The sequence below is a fragment of the Pyrgilauda ruficollis genome, unplaced genomic scaffold (assembly GCF_017590135.1).
Source record: "Pyrgilauda ruficollis isolate IOZ18807 unplaced genomic scaffold, ASM1759013v1 scaffold25, whole genome shotgun sequence".
Classification (NCBI taxonomy): domain Eukaryota; kingdom Metazoa; phylum Chordata; class Aves; order Passeriformes; family Passeridae; genus Pyrgilauda; species Pyrgilauda ruficollis.
Genome location: NW_024523822.1, coordinates 581,138 through 605,570, shown reverse-complemented (window position 1 = coordinate 605,570; position 24,433 = coordinate 581,138). Strand labels below are relative to the sequence as shown.

The 24,433-nt window shown below is 40.3% G+C and overlaps 2 protein-coding genes across 2 annotated transcripts in view; both read right to left on the bottom strand.

The window, feature by feature from the left end:
* Nucleotides 1–19,290, bottom strand: part of CMYA5 (cardiomyopathy associated 5) — a 45,823-nt gene extending 26,533 nt beyond the window's left edge. Inside the window, exons 1-2 of the mRNA XM_041470670.1 lie at nt 19,035–19,290; nt 1,069–11,287 (exon numbers count right to left, since the gene is read on the bottom strand). Of these exons, the coding sequence (XP_041326604.1) occupies nt 1,069–11,287; nt 19,035–19,192 (10,377 nt within the window). The 5' untranslated portion in view covers nt 19,193–19,290. The remainder of the gene's footprint in view (nt 1–1,068; nt 11,288–19,034) is intronic.
* A 587-nt stretch (nt 19,291–19,877) lies between these two features.
* TENT2 (terminal nucleotidyltransferase 2) overlaps nt 19,878–24,433 on the bottom strand; it is a 46,437-nt gene continuing 41,881 nt past the window's right edge. The window contains exon 15 of the mRNA XM_041470760.1: nt 19,878–24,065. Within this exon, the coding sequence (XP_041326694.1) occupies nt 23,991–24,065 (75 nt within the window). The 3' untranslated portion in view covers nt 19,878–23,990. The remainder of the gene's footprint in view (nt 24,066–24,433) is intronic.

Below are 24,433 nucleotides of genomic sequence, written 5' to 3'. Positions count from 1 at the left end.
ATCTGATATTGGAGAAGTGACGTATCACATACATGTTGTTTTCACAAGCAGAACTGTAATTTAATGAGTAATAGCTTCCACAGAAAAAGCATTTTCACTAGTATTTATAGCAGTGGACTAGCTTACTGAAATGGAGGGCATTTTATCTACTGGGGGGAACAGCTTGGATATAGTGGCAAGTAGGACTTTATAAACTCCTACCTGTGCTGACACCACAATGCTATTGGCACAGATCACAGAATGGTTTGGGTTGGAAGGGACCTTAAAAACCCTTTTGTTCCTATTTCCTTGCCATGGGCAGGGACGTCTTCCATTAGACCAGGTTGCTCAGAGCCCCATCAAGCCCAGCCTTGAACACTTCCAGGGGTGGGACATCCACGGCTTCTCTGGACAAACTGTTCCACAGCTACATCACCCTCACTGTGAAGAATTTTTTTCCTAATTTCTAATATAAACCTTCCCCCTTTCAGTTTAAAGACATTGCCCCTTGTCCTGTCACTACATGCCCTTGTAAAACTTCCCTCTCTAGTTTAAGGCCATTTTGCAGATGAAAGTGAATGGAACAGAAAATAGGTTGGCACTTCAACAAAACTGTGTAGGGTGATTTGTCTAACATCTCCAAGCAACCAACGCATGTAAGTGGGACAGGGAACACTTTATGATGATACCAGTCTCCACATAGGGAGGTTTCTGTACCTTGTCAAGTGAAGTGAGCTGCTGTTACCAAAGTTTTATTTTCATAGAAGCAACATTCTTCCCATTTCTCCCCCTACATATCAAAACCAGAACAAACTTATACAGATAAGAGTGAAATATGGAAAGTCTGCTAACAACTACATATAAACAAGGCCATTCAAACTTCTGAATAAATTAAAATACCAGCTTAGCAAGTCTAGGACTTCAGAGATGGTCTCCCTTCAAAATCTCCAACAGGTGTGTAGGAATATTTTATTTAAAAACTGCATCTTAGCTTCTGGACTGCTCTTGGAAGCCTCTCCTCTTGACAATGCAAGAGAAGTGGAGAAATTAGCCTTAACAGCTTCTCTTTTTTACAAAATTAATACTTACCTTCATCTTGGTTGCAGCATCATCTAGTGTTGTGACTTCATGATCTTTATGCTCTCCAAAAAGCTTGTCAATAGCAGATATTGGGCATTTGCAGTGGTAACAATAAGTGTCTGCTTGTGCTTTCTTCAGTTCTCTTTGTGGGCTCTCAACTTGAGGAATGTTTGTTGCTGATTTTTCAGGATACATTACCACAAAGCCTGAATCTTCAAGCTCAACAGGAGTTCTTTGTTCTGGCTCATTAACAAACTCATAACTATCAGCAGCATGATCAAAGGAGTCCCTATCTTCAAATAATAGCTCCTCATGTGTAAATTGAGATGATATTTCATCTTGCAAAAGCTCTTCTTGCGTAATCACATCATAGTCCATTGACTCAGCAAAATCTTCATAAACATCACCATGCTGCTCCTCTCTTTCCAAGTCTGCATTCTCTGTTTCCTGAATGGTAGGAACATAGGACAGATGTTCCTGAGTAAACTGATCATCTACACTGTCTTCAGTGGGAGCCCTGACATAGGGAACATACTTTTCCATTTGAGGAAATGCTGTTATATCTTGCTGTTCTTCCTGCTTAGTACTAGCTTCTTGATATGCAGCCCCCTGATAATCCACTTGATGACTGTATCTTTCTTGACTCGACTGCTCTGGCAACTCTTCAGTTCTTTCTACTGGTACATTTTCTTCTTCTCTTTCTTCAGTGATATCAGTTCCTGCACCTGAAAGAATTGTTTTGCTTCCAAAAGGAATGGCATGCATTGGCTTACAAATTGTTGCTTGAATGTTGCTGTCAACCTGGAATTTGTCTCTCTCCATAACAACTCTTTCTGACAGAACCTCAGTTTTGACATATTGAACATCACCAGATCCTTGCTCCTGCTTATTCTCTGAACTCCAAAACAAAACTTCTCCACTAAAGGACTCATCTTCTGGTATCTGATCTTTCTGAGGCCCTATGGCTTTACTTGGAATTTCATCTTTAAGAATGTATTTTTCAAAATATATTCCAGTTCCATCATCTGTGTCTGAATTTCTACTAGGGAAAGAAGCATTGGAATTACCACTTTCTTCATCGGAGGGAGTCTCATCCTTTGTCTTTTCTCCTACTGCTTCTGCATAGAGGTCCTTGTATAAAAATGATAGAGCAGGTGGCTCCTCTAAAAGCTCTGGGTTAACTGCAGCAACAGTGGTAGGGAACAAGAGAGATCGTTCTAGCACTCCTTCTTCTGAATCGAAGAGTGGGGTCCCCGGTGACTTGCATTCATCCTCTACATTTGTAATGCTTTTACTGCTAGAATCAATTGATCTCTGCAGTGGTAAAGGTTTTGAAACATCTGTGTAGGATTGCATTTTGCTTTCACCTTTTATGGTACCATAAAAGACTTCATCCAGGTCTTCAAGTAAGGAAAACTCTTCCAAAGTATCTACCTCAGTACTCTCTTTAAAAGATTTGGCTTCTTCCATAGATTCATTGGGATCTTCTGTCACAGGAGACAATGAAATTCGTCTTTCAAATTGTGGCTTAATTGGGGATTTGTCATCAATCAATGTGTATTTTTCAAAGTAATCCATATCAGCAGTACCATTATTAGGATCCAACTTTGCACAATTATTGTTTTCTGGCAACAGGAGATTTTCTTGTTGAGTTTCTTCAGTTTCCTCATCATCATCCTTTTTGACTAATTCTATTAGTTCATGGCTAGCAGTCTTTCCCAATACCGAGCTTTCTGAAATTTCTGTGGTTCTTCCAGAAGTTAGGGGTCTCTGGCCATCCTCAACAGATTTTCTTCTAAATGAAGGATTTGTTTCCAAGTATTCTAATTTATCAGGCATGTGTTTACTTTCTTCTTGATCGACAGAAGAAATATGTGTAGGTGCATGAATATTGAGTATTTCATAACCTTCTGAAATGATATTAAATAAATCTTTTTGTTCAGTAGTCTCCAGAGCACGCTGGCTGTCTTCTACAGAACTTGCATGTTCCATTTCTTCCTCTTCTCCTCTCAGGTAGTGTTCAGGCACTTCAGACATTTTGCCTACCTCCAGATGTTGCATTGCTTCAATTTTTGTAGGGTTTAAAGTACTAGTTTCATTCTCCAGAAGTTTCTCTGGACCTTGATTATCTCCTACCAGAGATAGTAAATCATACCTTTGTGTTCTGGGACCAGTGTCTGAGGACTTCTTGTAAGAGAATTTATTTGACACTGATTCAGAAACTCTAAATGTGTGTCCCTTAGTCTCTGTAGTCCCATGAACTGTAAATTCTGTGCAACTTCCAGCTGGGAATTCTTTTGATCCAAAATCGGAAGCTTCATTTGGAGTAAGCTGAATTCCTTGTGTGTCAACTTCTGCAACCCCTACTGGACTAATTGAGCGAGCTTTCACCTCTTCTACCAGCCAGCTAGCCAGCCCAAAAGATGGAATATCTGGGTTCTGCTTTTCTTCAGAACTTGAGCTAAGGGGCTTAATCTCTGCTGAGGAAAGGCCACCCCATTCACCAGAATAATGCTGAGTTTTGTGTGTCACAGTTTCATGAACAAGGTCTGATGAAACAACTCCGAGATGCTCCAAGGTTGTATGCTTTTGGTCTTCAAAACATTGTTGCATTTCATGTACATGCTCTCCTTCAGTATAAATGCCAGAAACTTTGTTAGATTGCTTTCCAAGCATGTCTGCTACATCAGATAAAGACAATGGAATATTTTGTTTCTCTTCATCATCAGTGAGAGCTACTGATACTGGCTTTTCAAGTTCTGACTTTCTAGGTAATTTATGAAAAGGTATAAATGACTCTGATGGCATTGCTTGCTGGTCTGCTGCACCAGTCACTTTTGACTCTGTGGTCACTGACCTTGGCACTGTCTCTACATCAGGTTGCATTTCTTGCTCATATTGCTCAGCAGTGAATTTGGGGAAACTTCTGAGCTGGTCTGGAGACAAATACATTGTGTCCAACAAAGAAGATTCTGGCTTGTCTTGGTCTTGCACTTGAGACATACTCTCCAAGTGCACTGTCTTTAAGCTTGCTGTTTCAGGTGAACTGAGTTGAATTTTTTGCAACTGTTGTTCATTGTGTGGTGGAATTACACGTTCACACTCTGATTGTATGGGCTGGGTAACAAATGGCTGCGTATTTTGATTTTCTTGTTTGGTGAGGGACTGTGTGGGAATCAAATATTCAGAGACTGGTTTTGAAAAAGGTGGAACTTCTTGCTGGCATGTCTCATCAGCTGAATAAAATGGAACTGAATGTTCAGACTGCAGTTTTGAAGGTACAGTCAGGTAATCCTGACTTTCTAGACTTTCTGTTTTGTCTATAGAATATGATACATTTATTTGTTCAGATTCTAATTGTGTAGCTGTGTGAAAGTAATGTGCAGTCTGTTCTCTCTCGGCTTCAGGTAAAATTTCACATTCAGACTTCGACTTTGCAGCTACAGGCAAATATTGAAGACTTTCTGTATTCTCTTCTTTTCTTGCAACAAAGGACCCTGGCTCAGGCAGAGCAGTTTCTGAGTGTTCTGTTTTACAGCTGGAATATGATATATCTAAATGCTTGGGGGGTGAACCTCCAATTACAGGTGAAGACTTTGGACTTCCTTCAGGGCTTATTTCAGAGACAATGTGTGAAGCACCCAAAGGTACAGGCACTGTTTGTTCAGTAAGAGATGAATATGGTTGAATTTTGTGGCTGTCTGCTTCCTCAGTGGAAAATGATGTATTTTGTTGTTCACTTTCCAGCTGAGGACTTTGAGATGAAGGAGGACCAGTGTCTTGTTTCTGTGAACGTCCTGCTCTCAGTGGGGCCATTTCATGCTTTTCTGCTTTGTAAGTAGGGCTTAATAAATCTGATTGTTTGAAGTCTGGTTGCACAGTTCCCTGCTCCTCACTCCTGACAAAGGTATGTGCTACAGAAGGTGTTTCTGGCTGGTCTGTTTCAACATCAGAGGACTGCAAACTAACATGTGGCTGTTCTGGTTGGACTCCATCTCTCCACTTTGTTTCACCAGTGAAATATGGTTTCTCTGGATGCTCCAGCTGGGCAGTCCGTGGTTGATCTGCCTTGCCACAGGAATATGATAAATCTAGAGGCTTTATTACATGAGTCTCTGCTTTGCCAAGAGAGTATGACAAATCTGGATGTTTTGAATTTAGTTTTTCTCGTTGCAACTGCTCTGACTTTCCTGTGGAATATGAAATATCAGGAGTGAACCCTGCTTGTGCAGCGTCCTGTTTTTCTGTTTTGCCAGAGGAATACAAGAAGTCTGGGAACACCCCTTCCACTGAGGATGTATTTGGTTGCCCTTCCATGCCATGAGGACTTGAAAACACTGGTTGCTCCAATTTTAGTTGTACTATTTCCTCTGGGTGTAATGTATAGCTTCTCCTCTCCTGTTTGACCTCCAGCTGTGCACTTCGTTTTTCTTCACTAACAGAAGAGGATGTATCTGTGTGCAGTACTTTGCCCGTAGCATCCATGACATTTGCATGTTCAGTCTCTGGTAGAGCAGCCCATGATGGCTCTGTTTTGACAAATGAATGTAACAAACTCTGTTCTTTCAGCTCTGGCTCAGTTGTTTTATGAGATTCTGCTGTGCCAACAGAGAACGATAAATCTGCATATTCTGAGTTTGCTTGGGAATTTTGCAGTCCTTCAGTATTCTCCATAGAGCACTGCAGCTCAGGGTGTTCTGCCTGCATTCCTGCATCTTTCCATTTCTCTGCTTTTTTGAGAGATGATGAAAACTCAATTGTCTTTTCTTGCTCTGATTGAATCTTTTCTTGCTGTACTGTGCCAGTGGAATGAAATAAATCTAGGCCCTCCAAATCCTCATCAGCAATTTGAGTTTGCTGTGTTTCACCAATTGAACATGATAAATCCATTATTTCTGCCTCTGGCTGTATGATTTCATGGTGTTCTAATCTGCCAGCAGATAAATCTGAATGGTGTGATTTTGCATTTAAAGTTTCTTGTTCTGCCTCACTGAGAGAATGACATAATCCTAAATGTTCCAATTCTGTCTGTGCTTTCTTGCCTTGTGCCTCTTTTTTGAAATAATGCAAGAATCCTGGCTTCTCCTCTCCAGCAGTTTGTTCTTGCTCTGTTGTGCCAGGCCAAGATGACAGATCTGGTTTTTCTAACATGGCTTGTGTAGTTCTTTGTGGCTTTCCTTTGTCAATGGAATGCAGCAAATCAGGATGCTTTTGCTCTGCTTTTAACATTTCTCTTTGCTCAATTTTTCCACTCAGGGATGATGCATCTGGAACTCTCTGTTTCTCCTTTGCAGCTTGTGAATGCTCTGCTCTGCTGACAGACTGTTCCTCTTTAGAGCATTCCACAGCTGTGTGCTCCGTCCCTTGTTGCCCCACTTCCCTGGCCAGGGGTTCCAAGCTTGCATGGCCTTGCTCCAGCTCTGCAGGTGGGATTTGCTCCATTTTGTCATGACCATACAATGCACCTGGCTTCTCCAATCCCAGCTGGATTGTTTCCTGCACTTTGTTGAGGGAATGTGCTAGCCCAGGGTGTTCAGGTTTCAGCTGTGATGTTTGCAGCCCTCCTACTTTGAAAACAGAGTAAGGCAAATCAGAATGTCCCTGCCCTGGTTCTGCCATTTCTGTTTCCTCTGCTGTACCCCCAGAACGTGACAAATGTGAAATTTCCACTTCTGGCTGAACTGTTTTCTGTTCCATTTGTCCAAAGACATAAGTTTGCTCTGTTTCTTGTACTCTTCGTTGTATCTCTGTGTTGTCCAGAGGAGATATCAGATCAGTGTGCTCCACCTCTGGTGATATCATTTCATCATCTGGCCTGTCAGTGGCAAATGATAAATTTGGTTGTTCCAAGCCCTCTTGAGCATGTTCTGAAGTGTCCCTTTTATTGGGAGAATGTGTTAACTTTTCTTGCTCTAACTCCTGCATTGTGGCTTTCTGCTGCTTTTCTCTGCCAAAAGAAAGTTTTCTGTGTTTTTGATCCAATGGTGCTACTTCCTGGCTTGTCTCACCAGTGGAATGTGACAAATCAGGATGCTTCATTTCCCATGATGCACTTTCTGGATGTTTTGACTCTATTTGTGCAGTTGCTGGAGAAGCTCTTTTTTTACCTACTTTAGGCAATTCTTGATGTTTAGGCTCAAACTTTTGAGTTGATTGTTCTTTGCCTTTACCAAAGGAAAAGGGTGAATCTGGATATTTGTAATCCAGTTGTGAGCATGACTGATTTGGGTATTGTGATTCTACTTCCATACTTTCATCTTGTGCTGCTTCACTCAGGCTTCCTTGTGAATCCAAATGTTCTGATTTTTGCTGAGTTTCTCCCATGGCGTATGACAGCTCTGGATGTCCTGACTCCTGCTCCACAATATCAACTTGTTTTGATTCACCACTGTCCCATGAAACATCTGGATGTTCCACCATTACTGGTTCAGTTTCTTGTTGCTTCAAATGGAATGGTAAGTTTGGGTTTCTCAATAATGTTTCTTGCTCGTGAGAGGAATATGGCAAATCTGGATATTCTGAAGTCATTTCCATTTCCAATGGAACTTCTTTTTCACTGGAAGAAGGTAAAAATGTTTTCTCCAGCTCTGGATGTACTATTTCTTGTTGCTGTGATTCATGTTTTACAGTTTCCTTCTCTGTTTCTGTACTTACATAAAATGTTTTTTCTGGAAATGCTGGCTCTGTTTGCATTTCTTCTTGCATTTGTTCACTGGGTGAGTATGGCAAAGATGGATGCACTAACCCTGGTTGAGCTATTTCTTGCTGTGCCAAATTAATTTGGTCTGTGACTTGTGGCTCCTCTTTACCCAGGCTTTCTGAAATACCTGAATACTCTGTTTCCATTTGCACAGCTTCTTGTTGGTCTGTTTCCTGCTGTTTCACCTCTCTTTGTACTGTATCTTGTTCCGTTCTGCCAAAGGACCATGAAACATCTGGCTGGGGCACATTCAGTGGTGGCGTTTCCTGTTGCTGAGTACCAGCAGTGGAACAGGAAGGAAAAGACTGCTCCTGCTCCATTTGTGTTGTTTCCCAGGGCTTTGCTCTGTCAGTCAATTGTGACCACAAAGTTCCGGACTCCACTCCTTCTTGCTTCACTTCTCCAGTGATAAATGAGAGATCCCTCTTTTCTGAAACTACTTGTACATTTTCATGTTGCTCTGCTTCACTAATGAAACATGATGACTCTGGACATTCTAAGTTTCTCTGTGCAGCTCCTTGTACTGTCTCTCCCTGGGAATACAGTGGATCAGTTTGTTCCAGATTTGGTTGCAATTTTTGATGTTCTGCTTTGCCAGTAGAAGATGTTGTCTCTGGCTGTTTCACCTTCAGCTGTGAAGTTTTATGTTCCTGTTCTTTTCTGGTAGAATGTGGCCAAACTGGATGCTCTGACTGCAGTTGAGTAGTTTCTTCTTGCATTGCCATGGCAGAGGAATGCAACTTACCTTCAAACTGTGAATCCTGCTCTACAGGCCGTGGCTGTTTTCCTTTGTCAGTTTGTGACAGTTCTTTCTCCTTTGTTTTATTAATGGGATACGGTAAATCTGAAAATGCTGTTTCCAGATACCCAGTTTGTTGTATCTCAGCCCTTCCAGTGGAATCAAATCTATCTGGATGTTCCAACTGGAGTTCTGCAGAGTTTTCTTTCTCTGTTTCCTCCATCAAATATGATAAATCTGAATGTACCTGTACAAGCTCTTCTTTTTCTTCTTGTTTTTCAGGGGAATAAGACTGTTCCAGTTCAAAATGACTGAATGCTTTGTTTTCTGTTTCTTCCCTGGAAAGCAAAACCTGATGTTCATTTTCCAGCTGTGCACTTTGCATTTCCTTGACTACTTCCTTGGTTAAAGCAGAGTCTGGATGACCCATCTCCAGCTGTGCACTCTCTGATTCCACCATTTTTTCTCTGGAATATGATAAATCCTCAGATTTATCAAAGCTAGAGACCTCTGCCTCCAGCTGTGCACTGTCTGATTCTTCCATTTCTTCCCTGGAAAAAGAAAAGTCTGGATGCTCCATCTCCACCTGTGCACTCTCTGGTTCTTTTGTTTTTTCCTTGGAAGAAAATTCTGGTTGTTCTGTCTCCAGTTGGGATCTCCCTGATTTTTCTGCTTCTTTTGTGGAAAAAAGCATTTCTGGATAGTCTGTATCTGGTATTTGACTCTCTGATCCCTCTGTTTCTTCCTTGGAAAATGAGAAATCTGGAAGTTCTGTCTCTAGCTGTGCACTTCCTGGTTCCTCTATTTCTTCCCTGGAAAAAGAGAAGTCTGGATGCTCCATCTCCATCTGTTCACCCTTCAATTCTGTTTCTTCCATGGGAGAAGAGAAGTCCAGATGCTCTGTCTCCATCTGTGTTGTCTCTGATTCTCCAGTTTCTTCAGTAGAATATGAGACGTCTGGATGCTCCATCTCCATTTGCCCACCTTCAGCTTGCTTGTTTTCTTCAATGGAAAAATCAGAGTGATCAAAATCTACTTTATTTATAGCTGAAGTTTTCTGTGTTTCTTCTGATTCTGTATGAACAGGATAAGAAATGCCAAAATACTTGGAATCTTTATTTTCAGGAATTGGTGGTTTTAATTTAATTCCTTGCTTCTCTGTTTCCTGAAGTGAAAAGTCTTGTTCAGAATTTGTTTGATTCTCCAAATGAACATTTTGAGTTTCTGAAGATGGGGTCTTTTGACCCTCTTCTCTTTCAGTTGAATACATTAGACCTGAAGTTGCTGACAGTGCAGTTGATGATGGACACTCAGTTTCTTGCTTCTCTGTTTCATTTCCAGAATATGATAAAAGCACATGTTCAGACTCAGACTGTGCAGCTTCTGATGCCTGAGGAATAATATCTTCCTGTCTTATTTCAGTTGAAGTGGAATATTTGGATTCAGCTGATGGAACATCAGGTAAGTAAGACTTCTCTGTTTCCCTCTCAGGATGTTCTGATATAGATTCTGTAGGCAAAATATGCTGGGAACTTAGTCTATCTAATTCACTAACAAAATCTGCTGAAACAGACTGTGGTGTGGAATTAGGCTGAACTTCCTGCTTCTTCACTTCATCCCAATGATCTGATGCTGTCAGCAGGGATTGGTCTGGCTTCTTGTTTGCATTTTCGGCTGAGGGAAGCAGCACTTGTTTCTTGCCAGACTTGAGTGGTGTGGAGGTTGTTGACTCTGTTATTGATGTTCTGCCCGTGGCTGAATGACTTTGCTGCTCCCTGGCTTCTTCTTCATTCTTCCGTAAATGTCCTGAAACTTGATTTGGAGTCTCTAAAGGAGGTTGTCTCTCTTTTCTTTCTTCATGTTGAAGAGTTGATTCTTTCATTTTATAAGGTTCAATATTTTCAGATGAAACTTCATTTTTCTTAGTAAGCTGTTTTTCAAGACTTGATGTTGGTGAAGAAAAGCTTTGATTTGCTTGTTCTGTGAGTTGTTGTCTTTGCTTCCTTCTTCTCTCTGAAGGCGTTTCAAGAATTTTACTTCTTGCTCCCGGGAAATGTTTTGGATGTGTGGAGAGTGAACCAAACTTCTGTAATCTCTCTTTTACTGATGTTTCAAGGAACTTTTCAGAATCTCCTGAAGCTGAGCTACTTCTCCGGATTCTGTTTTTCTCCAGTGTTTCAGGGGCTGGCCCAGTCCCTCCAAAAATTGAGTTGAACAGCTGGATTCTAGCTTGTACTGGTCCTCCAAGAATTGGACCAACTTTTCTCAGTCTGCTCTCCCTAAATATTGACCTTATTGGAGCACGTTTTACGGGCTCTTCTGCGATATTCTCTTGATCTTCTTTGTTATCCAACATTTCCTCATCTGTGTCTTGTGCTTCCACCTGCTCTACATTCAACGTGGAGGCTTGCACATCTCCTAGAACAGTTCTTGGTTCTTGCCTCTGCATTCCAGAAGAGTCACGTTTTTTATTGCACTGGCCTCCCTTTGGTCTTGTAGCCATCGGCACCCTATTTGAAGATTTGCGTGTCCTTTTCCGAATGATCTTGCCTTCATCCATAATAAAGATAACTTTTCCTGGAGGAGAACCTACTGGTGAACTTTCCATACTGTAAAGATCAGAAGCTGTACTAGTTTCTGAGGTCCAGGGAGTAGAACATCTGCTCGAGCTGGTTTCCCAGGTTATTCCACTGTCTTCACTTTGGCACGTTACCATAGAAAAGGAAGGGTTAGTCATGATGTACTGCAGCTTGGGTTTCACATCTTCACTTTGGACAAGATCTTTTAAACTACAAACAAAAGAACAAATAACAAAAGAAAGCTGTAAAAACACACAACGAATTAAATTATTGGAGGAAAAAGCTGAATTTATTCATTAAAATAAAAATGGCTTTCAAAGTTGTAAAAATACTGCATAAGCATAGATTTTGAAGTACAAGCATAAGAAAAGTCATATTTCATCTCACAACTATATTTCACATGAATTTGTGTAAAACTGCATGTTGCAAGGTTAGTTCAATGAAGGGGAGGTGTTTAAGAGGTCTTGACAATGCAGGAAGAACAGTCTTTGATCTGACCTTGTTTTGCCAGTGTGAGGTTGAGCTGATTCTGGGGCTATTCTCCAGCATGTGTTTATCTCACAGTATAAATTAAACCTTTCATTAAACACTTCAAAGATACTGTCAGTGTTTTAATAGCACCCACACTTGCTTTGCGCAAGTGTGAATGATTATACAATGCTCAAAGCAGTATTCTATCCACTGGTTTGTTACTGTCTTCTCATGTATTTTATCCTCTAAGCACTCTAGATACTTAACAAAGTAATTTAGAATACATTCAACAATTAAAATATACTGACACTTCCCCAAATGAAACTGCAATGTTTCATAAAGTTAGTTTTAAACCTTACAATGTGTAATCAATACACTATCATATGCTGTAACCAAATCTCTCAGCTAAAACAGTAAAAAGGCTGGAGAAAAGCTTTTCTGAGAAGCTTTAGGAAAGAAAACTTTAAATTTTTCAAATTCTTCAAATTAAGAGTGTAAAGATTAGCATAAGCAATTAAAAGACAACAATGTATGAAGGGTTTAGTAGTTTTAGTGTTGCAATATTTACTTAAAACAAACAAAAAAAGAGCACAGGAAAGGTAATCAAAGCTCAACCCTAATATTTATTGAGTAGACAATAGTTCATTTATGGAAATCACATTTGTAGCTGATGGAATGAAAGAGAGAGTATTTGCTGGATAAGATGTAGCTTTCAGATGAGCAGAAACAGTGAAATCTCTGTTACTCCCATGGAAGAATGCACATCTAGGGCCACACAACATCCTGTTTCCACTGAACAGAGGGAAGAGTCACTTTTCCACTGACTAGAGAAAATGTTTCAGCTAAAGTGAAGAAAGCTAGTTACTGATCAGGGATCAGAAAAGCAGAATCCATCTGACCAACTGCCAGAGGCTGTGGCCCTGCACCACACGGGTGCCAGAGATACTGCAGGTTGCAGAGGCAGGCGGACACCCCTGAGAAGCAGGTGTCACCATGCCAGAGGGTGCTGAGGACCAGTCAGAAGGCAGAGGTCTTTGAAGGAGGAGAAGAAATCCTGTGGAAAGTCATAACTACTTAATTAAGCAAACTCTCTGGAGTAAGTTTTTTGTAAAGGACACTCAGTGAAAATGCTCAGTACCTAATGGAAAGAGAAATGTAATCCTGCTACTGGCGGTGCTACCCTTACCTTCTCATGAATTTACTTTCCAGAGCCCAGAACCAGAAGGGCTGCGCAGGGCTGGTCCATGCTCAGGTCTGTGCAGACCGAGGCACAGATCATCTCTGATCTCAGTGCTAACTGAAGGCTGAAGTCACCCCGTGGGACAACAGCCTGATCAGCCCGTGGTGGGACAACACAGTATCAAACTCCAGTAATGGGGCTTAAACACAGTTGGGGTAGGGCTGGCCTGGAGTTGGTGACTGACAGGACAACTTGAAGGCCCACAATTCAAAGCATGTCTGAGAGTGCAATACTAAATAACTGCATGTTAGCCAATCCCTTCCTGTCCCCCAAACCAAGCCCTCAAACAGATGTAAGCCCCAGCATGTACAGCTGATTATCTGCCTTGTTGTGGTACTCTCTAGACAGGCTAGCTCCATAGGTGAAAACTTACAGGCTGGAGAAAGAGGTACAGCAGGACACATTCATACCAATTTTTCTCTTAGTTTTTCCTTTGTCAGTTCCATGGCTTGGCATTGACTTGGACATAGCAAAGTAAGATTTAATTTAAAGAAAAAAGAAAAATCAATAACAATACTACTAAAGAAGCTTCCAGTTATTTGAGTCCACAAAACCACATGAATAATTTTTTTTCTTTACATTTTTCAACTTCTAAATAATTCTTACATTTTAAACCTATTTCTGCACTACTTTGTGCAATTAAATAAACCTTCATACAGAACAGAGCAGCACTCCCACTTGAGCTGATATTAATGAATAAGTATGGGTTGCCCTGGCCCTGCGTATGCAAAAAGTTTGAATTATATACATCATTATCTCATTTTCATGATCACAAACTTTTTACAGTTCATATTTCTCTACAGTGTGAGGAGATAGTGCTTTACATTTTTAAGACCAGAATGAGAGATATGGAAGTCAAACATTTACTTCCAATGCACTTCCAAATGCTGCCCTTTGTGAACTGTTTACAAGATGCACAGTAGTAGCTGAAAGACCCCTCTCTAGTCAGAGGAAGTTTGTCACTGGAAAAAGATGTTTGCAATGTTTCAGCTTATAAATGTAGATACGAAGCCACTCACATCCAGGGCAATGTCCAGTGCTGTCTTTTTTCCATGTAGATATTTCATACCCCTTCCTGTTGGCACTTATATTATCAGCATGTTATTTCACTGCTAGGACCTTGACTTAAACCCTTTCTTAGTCTTGGAGACACTGACAACCAGTTTTGTGCCTCCTGCCATAACAGCTCAAGCCCCGATTTTTCTTCCTGCCTCTTTCTGCTTCTCACAGCTCTCTGCTTCTCACTATGACTTCTCTGCTGTGTCCACTAGGATTTCAGGTTTCTAGTCCAGCCTGGCAGGCTACACAAATGTTCCTTTATGAATCATACGAGGGAAGAGTTTTCACCTCCCCAGCTGCTGGAGTGGCTGTGTTCACACAGTATGTGGGGTCTACCCACCTGTGCACACCACTACTATGAGATATACATGTAGCCAGCCTATCAGCTTTCTAAAATTCTCCCTAGTCTCTCTTTATCCTCTTCATATTAGACCTTGACACTGCTGCTATCATAAAAATGTGTAGCTGTTTGCTGCATATGCTCATAAACTGAAAACAATACAGATTAAATGACCAAGACATCAACCTGTCTATAATCTGCACTGAACAAGATCTCATTTTCTGAAAGCTCCTACTTCAGGCCCACTGCAGGAGCGGTGGAAATTGGTATTGCCAGCTTGTCTTCCCAATTGAAGGAAACACTTCTCTGTGCTTGTGTTTTTATTCTGTACATATTTGTAGTTTCTGCCTTTACCATGGTGTCCCTTTCCCCCTACAGCAAACACTATGCTCAGCAAGGTCTCTTCCTATTGTTCTGCATTTCCCAGGGCTGCAGCTCATCCATCTTCTTCAGGCTAAAAGAATTGGGAGTTACAGAAAGACCTAATTTCAAACCCAGCCTTTCACCTTTGACTTCTTTCAATTAATGATGCCTTGTCTGGCAACGAATTGTCTCATGCATCTGTCAAAATTCAAAGGAGCTACTATCTAAAAACAGTAAGACAGCTACTTAGCTACAAAGCTGGGGTTTATGATGAGTAGCTGGGAGCCAGGACCTGGGCTGTCTCACACATTTTGTTCCATCGCTTATGAAGGAACACAGCCTAGTCTGTTTTCTGGACACCAGGTCATGGCATGTCCTAGTGGCATTGCCATTTGCAGGATCAGATGCTGCTTGAGAAACCCACAGCACCTCCATGCCGAGGTCTGGCATGCTCCTGCATTCTGGATTCTCCACCGTGTTGTAGAGGGAGCACAGGTACCAAACACTTCAGTCTGGGTGGGACACTTCTTTTACACAGTTACATAATCACTCTGTTGAGACCCAACGGGGAACTTCTTGAAGTCTGAGAGCCCTATGCAACACAGGCTTTTATTAAGGACTCAGTTTTACTCAAAAGGCTGAAGAGAAACAAAACATGGAGTGCCCAGCTGCAGAAGCAAGTGCGGGCAAGCTGCACTCCTCCCCTCTGCAATGCCCCCAGCTCAGCATTCTGCCCCATTCAGCTGCTCAGTTACCTTTTGCTCAAGCCTCTACCGTGATGTACTTGAAATGGCATGCACAACTCTGCTTCCTACCTCTCTCATGTTCCCTGCTAATGCTCCTGCTGCAGGTACAGAAGAACAGCCCTGCCAGTCTCTTCCACCCTGGTCCAGGTCAGATGGGCCACCTCATCGAGAGGCATCTAAAATCACACACGCTTTCCCCATGTCCTTCTCTGCTTTGGGTAGGGTACAGTAACTTTTATTTTCGGAAGACAAATCCACAATACTCCCCACCCCTTCCTTCTCATCATCCATTTGCTATCATTCCAGTCTTTTGCTGTCCTAGATGCTGCATCATCCCCCACATGGCAGGCAGATGCCTTCTCCACTGTGCTTCCCTTTATATTCATTTTCATAAATGACACTTATCTCTAAATCTTACACACCTCTGATCTTTTGGAAGGACTGCTTCATTAATAAAAACAAACTCAAACAAACTCAACCCCTTCAGAACTTAAGGACTTACTCCCCATTTTTCTCCCCTCTACTTATCGGTAAACACTAAACAAGCAGATAAAATGCTATTTACCTATTCCAGGCAAACAGGCTGTCTGGAAACACTTAAATTGGCTGCAGAGCCATTTTTATGTAAATTCTGCACACAGACACATCAGAGACCTTCCCACTGTAGAAGGAAATCAGCTGAGAATGGTCTGAAAGACAGAACTGTGTCAGAACAGCTCACCCATCACAGATTTGTTAGAGACACAGATATTCCAGTGGGTATGTTAACCAGTTAAACAGTAAACAATTTTACTTTAGTGAGACTTAATTTTCACCATTATCAATACAAAATTTAAAACCTGTTAACTTCCTATGCTTGCCTTAACAAACACAGTATTCAAAATATTTCCCCTGCTTAGGTGATGAATTGGATACATGGAGCTAGAAACAGAAGTCATCTACCACTATCATCTATCCTAGACAGTAAAATGCCCGAAGGCAAGAAAATATTGTACGGGTGCCATACAGATCAGTGGCGTTTTTGTGCTGACAAGGTTATGAAGCCCTTATCTCACCTTTTTAATAGGTTCTGATGCTACATGTTAGTCTCATTACGTATACAAAAAGGTGCGCTAGGAAACCAAATTGTTTAAACATTACATTAATAAGGGTAATAAAGACATAAAACCCAAACTCTTTTGCCTTTCGCATGCGTGCCTCATAATTTTGAGACAATAATTATTTCTGCTGCAGCTTTTGTGATTTTATTTGCTGCAGCTGCTGCACAGTGTGGAACCAGAGTGGTTTGGTCAGAGCTCAGGGCCTGGTGTCTCAGAGGAACACCAGGGCTCTTCTGCTTGTTTCACAGAGGCGCTTCCTGACCTTGGGGCACACATATTGCTGCATGATTCTCATATAAATTAGGTATGAGGCTATTTAACATGCTTGGAAGGCAGAAATAGGAGTCAGTGGGGCTTTTCTGCTGATTTGCACAACCAGATGCCGTTCAACTGCATTCAAAGGAGGAAAGCAGAAGCAACAGAGAACTTGGGGTTGTTAAATTGATGGCAGCAGGGTCCAGGACAAGCTGCCTTCAGCCAAGTTTGCATATTAGTTACATCTCCTCTAAGCTATGTTTTCAAAGCCCATGCACTCAAAAAAATCTGTTCTGCAATGGGGGCTTGAAAACCTGTTTGTCAACAAATAATTAGAGCACAGCTTGAGTAAGTATGTCCCAGGGGCTCAACCTGTCTTGTCTTGCCAGGAGCTCTGCCCAGGCACTGACCACAGGAGGAGGCCTGAAGCTCAACAACCCTGCTGACATTTGCGACAACATCTAAGCAATTAGAGTCAGTTTTATTTAACTTTTCCAAGCTATTGCTGAGTGCTTGGTGCAGTCACTATATTTGTGTTGAACCCAAAATTTTACATCTCCTTTAACCTAATTAAATTAACCAATTTAAATATGCTCAGTTACCACTTAGCACAGCTGTTAAAAACCCCTCTGGTAGACTATGACCTGTTTATTAGTAAGACAGTTAAGGACAGAGAAAAACTCTGCTGTGTTTAATATAACTGGGCACTAAAGGGAATGTTTGCTATGATTTAAGTAAGTGCTGAGAGGCAATGCCCAAGTTTGCATTGCAGAGGTTGCCAGCCAGAAGCAAGGCACATCTGTGAGGAGCTGCTAACAGGTACCCATGGAAAAGTCATCCTCTCATCACAAGTAGTAAATAACTGTGAGGCTACATAGATTTCGCTCCCTTTTTAGTAATTCCTACTTGTAGGAATTACTAAATTTTACAATTTCATAACAAATTTTACAATTTCAGTTTTATTATTAGCTATTTAATTCCAGATTCTATTAAAAATTATCTATGTAAATCATGGTTTAGCTGTGTGCAGTGAGCAGCTCCACTCCATGGACTTCAGCTAGTTTTCTTGCACAGCCAAGTGCAAGCAGTGTCTTATTGGCATGTAATCCCTCTCTCTACCAGTATAGGACTGAAAAGCCAACACCTCCCTTGAGAATAAAGCAGCATTACACACCAGGGGCCCCCTCACTGTGGAAAACTAGCTCTTTATTTCCTGTGTAGGAAGGTTTTCCTACAGTTCTAGGATACATTTCCCCATTTGGCTTTTGTTCTTGAAGTACTTTGGGTGCGTTAGGCTGCAGAGAGCTCCCCACTGCCATCTTTTTTCTCCAGTGACCATCAGCAACATCAGAAAGCACTTTGAACTGTGATTCACACGGAGTGATGGTAAACGCAGATAGCTTCACAGCACAGAGGTATTAGGAACTGTATGACACATTTCTTAAAAAAATGGATTTCTGGAAAAAACTCAAGCTAACAATATTAACATCTTAGGTTCTTCTACAGTATCCACTTAAAACGGATGGGGTCTATTCAAGACAAGGAAGAAATCTTGAGACTTGGTATGTGCCAGGGGACTCTCAGGCCTTGTGGTCTCTTTATGAAACCAATGGTGCTGGCACAGCCAGGGTCTGTCTGCATGGACCAAGTTGCAGACACCTCTGCATCCTGTGCCGGACCATTGGGCAGGGCACTGGGCCACAGCCTTGCTCACTACATTCCTAATGGTAGGAGAGCAATAGCAGGACAAGAAACTTGTTTCTGTGGAAAACTTATTAAAAAACCAAAAATACTAAGAGAAAAAAATTAAAGATCAAAGGGATAGAATATTTCCCATTCCACCACAAAAATCAGCCTTACAAATCATGACCAGCAATAGGAGACATGTACAACGAATTTTTCCTTTTCAAGGAAAGAAGAAACTGAAGAGGGAGGAACAAGTGGGAAGGAATAAAGGGCCATAAAAAGGAACCAATTTTAATGCACCATTATAATCTTTGAGCATTTTCTCCCTGACAAGCAAATCTGCAAAGCATTTAAGATCCATATGTGACAAAGAGTCAGCCAGAGAGGGAGGAGTGGAAGGAGATGCCACTTGAGCTGGCACATCAGAGGATCTTTAAATAGAAAAGCTTTCAGGGAACTCAGGGTAGGCGCTTACCACACAAAATTTAATTACAGCCATACTCCTCTGAAAAAATTATTACAGCCCTCTTACCCCCCTATTACTCCCCCTTTTTTTTTTTTTTATCTACAGCAATTGGGTAAGGGAAGGGGGAAAAGGCAATAAACCAGCAGGAGATTCCAATTGTGGCATCTCCTGGGGGATGATGCTTTGGGGTAGAGCTGCCTCTCTGGGCTATGAGTCCCTGGGGAGACATACCTATTAGTCAGCTCCTCTGCTTCCTCTGTGTCCAAGGCCTCCTCCTCCTCCTCCTCCTCCTCGTCCTCCTCCTCTTCTTCTTCCTCTTCTTCTTCATCTCCTATGAAGGACGAAGTCTCGGATGCCCTGTCACACTCAGCGCTGCGGGAGCCCTCCATTCCCTTCCCTGCTCAGGCCCTTGCCGGTGATGTTTACCCCCAGCCCTGTCCTCCCCAGGGCTGCCTGAAGCAACTGTCATCCCCAGTAGCACTCACTTCTCCTGACTCAGGGCAGTCTTTAAATAGAAGGCAGCAAAGTTACAGCGCAGAGTTGCTGCTGTTCCTACCCTGTCTCCTAACACCAACCCAGTGCCAGGACACGTGGCCCTGTGGCCATCTCTCCAGCTGCTCTCCCCCTTCGCCTGCCACCGCTGCCAGAGTCACTTGTACAGCAGACAGGGCAGTCAGGCAGCAGCAGGGAGGAAGGGGGCCAAGCAAACCTACCCCAGTTACCTCTAGCAAATTCGGGATGGATGGTACAGATGAAGCAGAAGGAGAGTTTATCTGTGGCCGCAAGAGAAGGTACATTTCACAAGTTTTGCCCTTGAGCACACCCAGAGTGCCTCAAGCTTGAACTGGAAAGGTCAAATACAATAACTAGTGGATGAGCCTCCAACAAACACATTTAATTATTAATACCATACTGTAAGAGACATCAGATGCACTGTGGTATTTAACCATGCAAAAGGAATGCATTTAAGCCCTTCATTTATCAATGTGCTAAATCACAGGACATTTAAAACTTCCTATTTGAGCAGACTTGAACCAATTATAAAGCAAAGACAAACTATACTACCATGCAGAGTTTAGGTTAAGCCACATTTATGCTTTATTATTCTGCATTTTACACAAAATGCAGTGCTTTTCACAGACAAACATAAATATTCCCCATCTGCATTAGTCAACATAATGACTTTATTAAAAAAAAATTTAGAAGAGGAGGAAAATCTTTAAACCCCTGATTCTAAGAACTTCCAAGATATCTCAAGTATAAATGACTGTTTGCACAGTATAACTCCAATGCCCCCAGCTTTTTTGTTTTTCATTGTTCTTCAAATAAATAACTAGTTATAAATCAATCAGCAAACTCTTTCTTAAGAGTGCCATAAGTATAGAAACACCCAGCCATGTACTTCTGACTACAAGCTATCTCTGCACAAAAAATTAAAATTCTCCTGACATTCCAAAACAGTATGTACAGGTCTTTCTGCTTTCTTGACCCACGCAGTGACGTACACAATTTACAAGGTGACAATGTAATTTTTTGAAAAGTGTATTTGAAACAGATATTAAACTAAATTAAACTCTACATTTCATCATGAGCATAGACAGTGTACACAGCAAAATGTAAAGAATATGAAGTACTCTTCTTTAAATTTCATGTGGAAGGCAAGAGCTTTACAAGTCTTCTAGAAATGCTTATAGATGAAACATACATACATTGCACAAGTTTTGATTCAGTCTTCAGCACAGCGAGAGAAAGGCAAGTACTCTTTTACCAGAAACCCTTCAACTCATTTCCATCTGTACTTCTTACAAGTGAATTTGACCTGTAAATGAACCAAAATCGCACATGCTCTTTGGACAAGCATCATACTCAGTAAAATCAATGGAATTATTTATATCTGGACACACAAGGATTACAGAGAACACGGCAAAAAAACCCACAAACCACAAAACACAGGACAACCCGTAGCAAGTACAATACAATAAATCAAGAGTGACATTCTCTGATGGACTTAAATTTAACATCAAATATATTGCGACTCAAGTCCAGTAACACAAGTTCAAGTAAAGCACTAGTTCCAAATAAATGTTTGGGATTCAAAAATATAATGCATTCACAAATGCTCATTTCAGGTTTTATACAAATCATCTTACATCCTTTTATAATCACTGCCTGTTTCTCCCAAATGATCAAGTTACCCAGTAGTGTGTGTCTTCAAATTGATTTATACTGATTTCTTTGTGAGGGATTTTTAAAAAGTAACACCTTATACTGTCTAACACACCTAAAGGTACTGAGAGTTCACATACACATTCACATTTCAGGACAAGTGAGAGCAAGAGCTAGAAGAGAAACTTTAAGTTTCATAGTGCATAGCCTATGCCAGTTCTGCATTACTGTCACCAAATGTGAAGCTCTTGCCAATGTTTGGTCCTACTGGGCACCTCTGAGACTGTTAATTTAGTCCTGAAGGACTAAACAGAGTTCTTAAAATCCTAGAGAAGACACTAGTGGTTTCTGACACATAAGGTGAGGACAAGAAAACCCACTGCCAAAAAGAGTAGTCAAGAATAATAATTTAAAAAATTAAATAAATAAAAGCGCTGAACTAAAGCAGTTTTATTTCAAGGCAGTAACAAAATCCAAAGACAGCATCTTGCACACACACTGACACCTCGGTAAGTTGTGAAAAATACCTTTTACCTAAGAGCTCTCAGAAAAAACTATTCCTGCTAGGATGTATGCCAAGGGCTAAGAAGGTAAAAGTTTTTATTTTTAAGCTGAGAGAAGTTGAAAATTTTACCCTAACAATAAAATTTATGGTAGCCATTAGTGAATTTTTTACTCTGAACACTTGCCCAGCGTAGATGAAAACACAGATCATTACACCTTGAACAACTTCAGACTATACAGAACTGAATCCAAAGTTGAAGTCCAGCTCCTACCCACTCTCCCCAAGCCATGACTTTATGGTATTAGATCTGAAGTTTTCTGACAGAAGTTGCAGCCCACTATTTAACAAACATGTTATCAACAGGTCTGTTCCAAAAAAAATTGGGGAAAACTACCATCTGGATTTTCTGGTTATAAACATGGTTTATCAGGACATAAACTTGAGAAAAAAATACAAAAGGATTCTTTTGAAAGACATAGACTGTTGTGGCTACAGACCTTAACTTGTATTAAAAATGCCACTTAATTCGCAGGACACTTTTTATAGAGTAGCTCAGAGATACCACAATGTTTTAAACTAACCTTTTAAAAACAGTTAGGAATTAAATTAAACACGAAGCATTAATTTAAGGTGTAAGAAATGTTGACACATTAGGTGATGCAATACAAACTCATAAGAAAGTTTTATGCCTTTTATAAAGTTTTGTTTCTCACATTCAGCTCACTTAAAATATATTTTAACCAACTTTAAACATTTATGTCCCTTCTTATTTATCCTAAGTTGGGAAAGTTTTAAATTTTCTAGACAAAGGTATAACCAATATGGTTTTTAAGAAGATAAAGCCAACATTCTCTTTTCCCAGAATCTACATAGATCTTGTAGAGTATCTTTGAATCCAGACATCATCCTGTTCTAAAATCTTGTGCTTCTATTTTACATAAACCGAATCAAAGTGAATGTCTCACTGACACTCAAGTCTACCATCCTATAGAAAAAGGGCAGTGAGGGTGAATATATGCAAGGAGGAAGAACATTTCAGTGGACTGCTAGAGTCATAGCAAAACTGAAAGACGGTTAAAATTGAGAAGAAAAGTCAACTGCAGAAAAAAGACAAAATTCTACATAGACTAGACCATGACAAAGTGTGTAGGAAGTAATCTCACATCAGGCATATAGTTTACAGTACTTAGAACTTCTAAATAAACTAGAACTTAAAAGTTTGCAGAAGAAGACATAATGCTTGTTATTCTACGGTTAGAAGAGTTTTCATAATCTTGTTAGAGAAAGTAATAAACCAAACTTTTGCCTATTCACAGATGTACTGCAGAACAGCCATGATAGATCTTGATGAATTGCAACACGGGTCTTACCTCATGGGGCATTTCCTATTCTACTTAATTACAGGAAATATTTTAAATATGCAGTACAAAGTAACATAAATAGGAAAAATAACCCGTATCTTCCATATATAAACTTTATTTCACTGGACACCATATAAAATAGTAAACTTAAAAAAATGGAAGTATGAATTTGACTTCAGTGGTAAGTACAACCTTAAAAATTAATTGGTCTTCAATAACAAATATATGAGAGACACAAATTGTGCTATAGGAGGTCCAAGAAAAGGTTTGCAATTTTTTTGGAAGAGCTATAGTTTTCAGTATTACTTACTTAGATTCAATTTACAGTGGCTGATCAATTCACAAACATTTACACAAAATCAAATGAGAAGCCCAGCTAATTTTAGCACTGATGTGAGGTGTTTTGATTTTGATTTGGTCTTTTTCTCTAAAAGAGGCGCCACTATTACTTCAAATATGTAAAAGGAAGCACTAAAAATTTTCCTTCCTACTCTGTGTGAATGTGAAGCATTTATGTGCATTGAATTGAGCTTCTTTACTTCAATTTCTTCATAGTAAAACTGTTTCTTGAAAATTTTGGTTTAGATTATAGTTCTTGATATTCAGACTACTACCAACCATAATCTAGCTTCATTTTCATAAACAGTTGCTCGTTATTCCAAGTAATAGTGAAATAAAACTGGAAAGTGCTAAGTTGAGCAGAAGTGCTTACTGCAATTCAGCAGATGTAAAGCACAGACTGTTCATCAAGAAGATGGTAGTGCACAGTGCCTTAAGGATGTAGTCAGATTTGCACATGGTTTAACTGTGAATTTCTATCTTTCATGGTTAAATCTGTCTGAAATAATGGTTACACAGATCACACAAGAAACAAGTCAGTATATCCCCATACTTTCCCTAAAATAGATGTATTCTTCTTGTTTGCTGTGAGTTTCTTCTAGAAGTCAACAATGCAAGCATTTTCAGAAAGAGTATCTTGAACAGCTGTATTAACAAATACTGATAATAAAATATGCCACATCCTTATAAACATTTCCTTAACAAAAGTTTACAGAGAAAAACAGGTCATAAAAACCATGGGGTGAGTGCCTCCTGATTTTGACACTGTTCTTTATTTCAGCATGATCCAAAAAAAGGGAAAATGAAAGAAGCTAGTTATCTTTTCTGTATGAAAGCTTTTAAAGGCAATATATAGTTCAGGTCTTTCTTCTCTTGTAATAACCGCCAAGCCTGAGGAAAAAAACCACAAGGTTTTTTTAAAAAGACTATATAATCTTTGCCATTAAAACTTAAATACCATTATAAGCAGTAAGAATCACAGTGCCACAAAATTAAGGTTGATTTTTCCCCCTTCCTGAAAAGAAAATTTGTGGGTAGAGGTATTTTTTGTCATTTGTTTTTGGAATTTTTTAAGGGAAGCAAAATCCAAAAAGTACACAAAACGCAATGAACTAATGAGGAAGGTAAAGCCTTTCAAGAAAGACTAGACTTCTGGAGATAGAGATGTTAACAATATTTAAGCATTACATTGGTACTGTAACTGCAAAATAATTGTCTCAAATTCACACATGTCAAAGTCCCCAATAAATGATGTTATG